The sequence below is a fragment of the Triticum dicoccoides genome, unplaced genomic scaffold (assembly GCF_002162155.2).
Source record: "Triticum dicoccoides isolate Atlit2015 ecotype Zavitan unplaced genomic scaffold, WEW_v2.0 scaffold67124, whole genome shotgun sequence".
Taxonomy (NCBI): Eukaryota; Viridiplantae; Streptophyta; class Magnoliopsida; order Poales; family Poaceae; genus Triticum; species Triticum dicoccoides.
In genome coordinates this window covers 1-2,850 of record NW_021290717.1, presented here as the reverse complement: position 1 = coordinate 2,850, position 2,850 = coordinate 1, and the positions used below count along the sequence as shown (strand labels likewise).

Here is a 2,850-nt window from a genome sequence, read left to right as displayed (position 1 = left end):
ATGAGCGATGTCGTAGGCACGGGACACACGGGCCTCATCAGCCCGTCGCTCGCCATGCTCGGACGAAGCCCCGCGAGGCGCGCCGGAGTCACTCGAACCCGACCCACGGTGACGCCAATCACCCTCCAAGGGCCGAGTGGCAGAATTGCGAGCGGCCGGCACCCGAGGAGCCGGGACGTCTCGGTCCCGACCCACCGGCGGCGGGCGAGCCACCAGCTCCGCCCGAAGGGAGTCTTCGCGGTCCAGGTCATCCCGCCTCCGTCGCTCCTCCTCGCGGCGCCGAGCATCGCTCGGAGAGCCTGAGAGCGGGAGCCGCGGGTCTCTAGTCGGGTCCCTAGGGGGCGGCGGTCGGTGCAGTGAGGTCCCCGCATAGGTCTCCGACGAGCGCGCCGGACAGCCGGCCTCCCCGGGTCGGGGCAAGACAAGGCACCCGAACCCGCGGCGGGGCGAGATGAGGAGCTAGCGGGCAGGGGCCGCTTCGGCCGCCCTGGCCATCCCCTTCCTCGCGAGCCATCAAGGCTTCCAGGTACGAGCGCGGATGAGAGCGATCAGTGGAGCAGGAGGGAGAGTCGCGATAGGGGAACGGTGCAGCAAAGGCGAAACCCTACCCCATTGGGCAACTTCCCCACGGGTCGCAGGCCACCCCGTGCGCGGGTCGGATCCGCCCTGTTGGATCCAAATCCAACGGGCGGGATCAGCATGGGCCAAGCCCCGAGCGCGGTTGACAGAGTCCACCACCTCATGGGCCCGCCGAGCGGCCTCAGCCACCTCATGGGCCAAGAAGCCCCCCAGCCCATCCGCGTAGGGCCCACGAGGGTGCTAGCCGGCCCAGCCACGACATAGGCGTCAGACGGCCCACGCAACCGCGCCGCCCGCTCGGGGCCCGACCATGGCACGCGCGCTCCCGGCAAGGCAGGCAGCTGTCGGGCAGCCACACCGGGTCCGGCACTGGCAGCACCCGCGCGCAGCGCATCAACGGCCAAGGCACCGGGTGCTACCGCGGGGGATGATCCGGGCAGCGCGGCAGGCCAAGCCATGGCGGAGGCGAGACGGACCGCATCGACCAGACGACGCGGCGACGACGGGCCACACAGGCTGTCCCGACGCGATGACGACCTGCCACGCCGATGACCAGGGCGCGCCGCCGCCCAGAAGTCTCCCTATCGCGGCGGCGCAAGCATCACCGGGAGCTTGACCGGACCCTCCCCTTCAACCTCCTCAGCCAAACCGGCCCACGACGCCGACGAGCGCGCGATGCAGAGGGTCGGCCCGCGACCCCCGGCGGCGGCCAGCTCCGGCGCATCCCCAGCAGCCATCCCAACGCCCATGTCAGCGGCGGCCAGGGAGGAGCCGCAAGCAGGAGCCGGCGGCGCGCTCAGATGGCCACAACGGTCGCCAGAGCTAGTCCGTACACAATCCGAATCCGTTGCATGTTTTTACCCAAGCTAACATGGAGCTTTCTGCTCCTGTGTATCTTCATGTTTTTTTGCTTAATTTTCATGAACCTCAAATCTGCTAGCTAAGTGTTTCAACTCTTAGCTACCTATATCATCATTTACAAGCTAATCCCTCCGTTCCGAATTACTTGTCGTAGGTATGGATGTATCTAGATGTATTTTAGTTCTAGATACATCCATTTCTGCGACGAGTAATTTGGAACGGAGGGAGTACATCACATGAGACAAGGGGGAACTGTAGAAGATGATAGAGAACGTAATATGACGGAGTTTTAATTTTTAACTCACGAGAATCTAGAGAGAAGAGTATTACTGCTGTTCTTCTCTGGCTATGTATTAACTTATGTATGCAAAGCAGCCACAATGTGTTTGGCTTTCCCATATTTTGAGATAGCTTGCAAAAATCCTTCTAATTAGGAAATGGGTGTAATAAAAGGGATTTCCAGGGACCAAACTGCTAGGGCTTAGTTTTGTGTCTCGGGATTGTCCCAGCCGCCAGGTTAAAATTGAATCTATATAAAGGCATTCCCCTTCACTCATAGTCTCATCTGCATCCCCATTTCTAGTCAAATTGTCCAAACAAAACATCTAACCCTAGAAACCCGGGCCTGCCATGGCGGCGGCGGCGGACTGGTCAAGCCTTCACCAGGACCTCCTCAGCCGTATCTTCCTCCTAATCGCATGCCTCGCCGACCGCGTCAGGGCCTCCGCCGCCTGCAAGCACTGGCGCCGCGTTGCGCTGGATGACCCGCCCACGCTCCCCTGGCTCCTCACGCCCTCCACCGCCGGCATCTCCTGCTACCGCATCTTCGGCGGCTTAGACCATCCGCGCCCGTCCATCCCCGGCGAGGTCCACGGGGCGCGTTTCTGCGGCTCCTTTCCCGGCGGCTGGTTCGTGGCCGCGCAACACGACTGGCGCGCCCACGCCCTGCTCAACCTCCGGCCCGGCGAGCGCGTTCCCCTTCCGGGCCGCGTGCGCATCCCCCTGTACCCCATCGTCCTCAAGTGCCCAATAGTAATCCGCGTCGCCGCCATGTCCGCCCCGCCATCGTCTGGCGCCTGCGTCGTCGCTGCCCTAACGTCAGGCCCGACCACCTTGGCGTTCTGGCGCCCGGGCATGGACTGCTGGTCGCAACCGCCGATGGGGATTGTCGTTCCGCACAACGCCCAGGACCTGACATACCATGACGGATGGTTCTGGGCCATCACCCCCGCGGAGAATCTCGTGTGCTACAAGCCGGAGATCAACGATGGAGACGCCGCCTCTCTTACTATTCGACATCTCGTCTACAAGTCCCATGGACATGGTCACCACCAGATGACCACGACGACCCCGACGGCACCCGGGAAGGCCGTCTCCCGCTACCTCTTGCCCTCCGCCTCCGGCGCCGAT

The 2,850-nt window shown here is 63.2% G+C and overlaps 1 protein-coding gene across 1 annotated transcript; it reads left to right on the top strand.

Annotated features, from left to right (window-relative positions):
• Positions 1-2,070: 2,070 nt before the first annotated feature.
• Positions 2,071-2,764, top strand: LOC119347417 (F-box/kelch-repeat protein At1g57790-like; the record flags this gene model as incomplete). The annotated part of the gene is made up of 1 exon (XM_037616175.1): positions 2,071-2,764. A coding segment is annotated over exon 1 (694 nt), but the record flags the coding sequence as incomplete, so codon positions are not given.
• Positions 2,765-2,850: the final 86 nt, after the last annotated feature.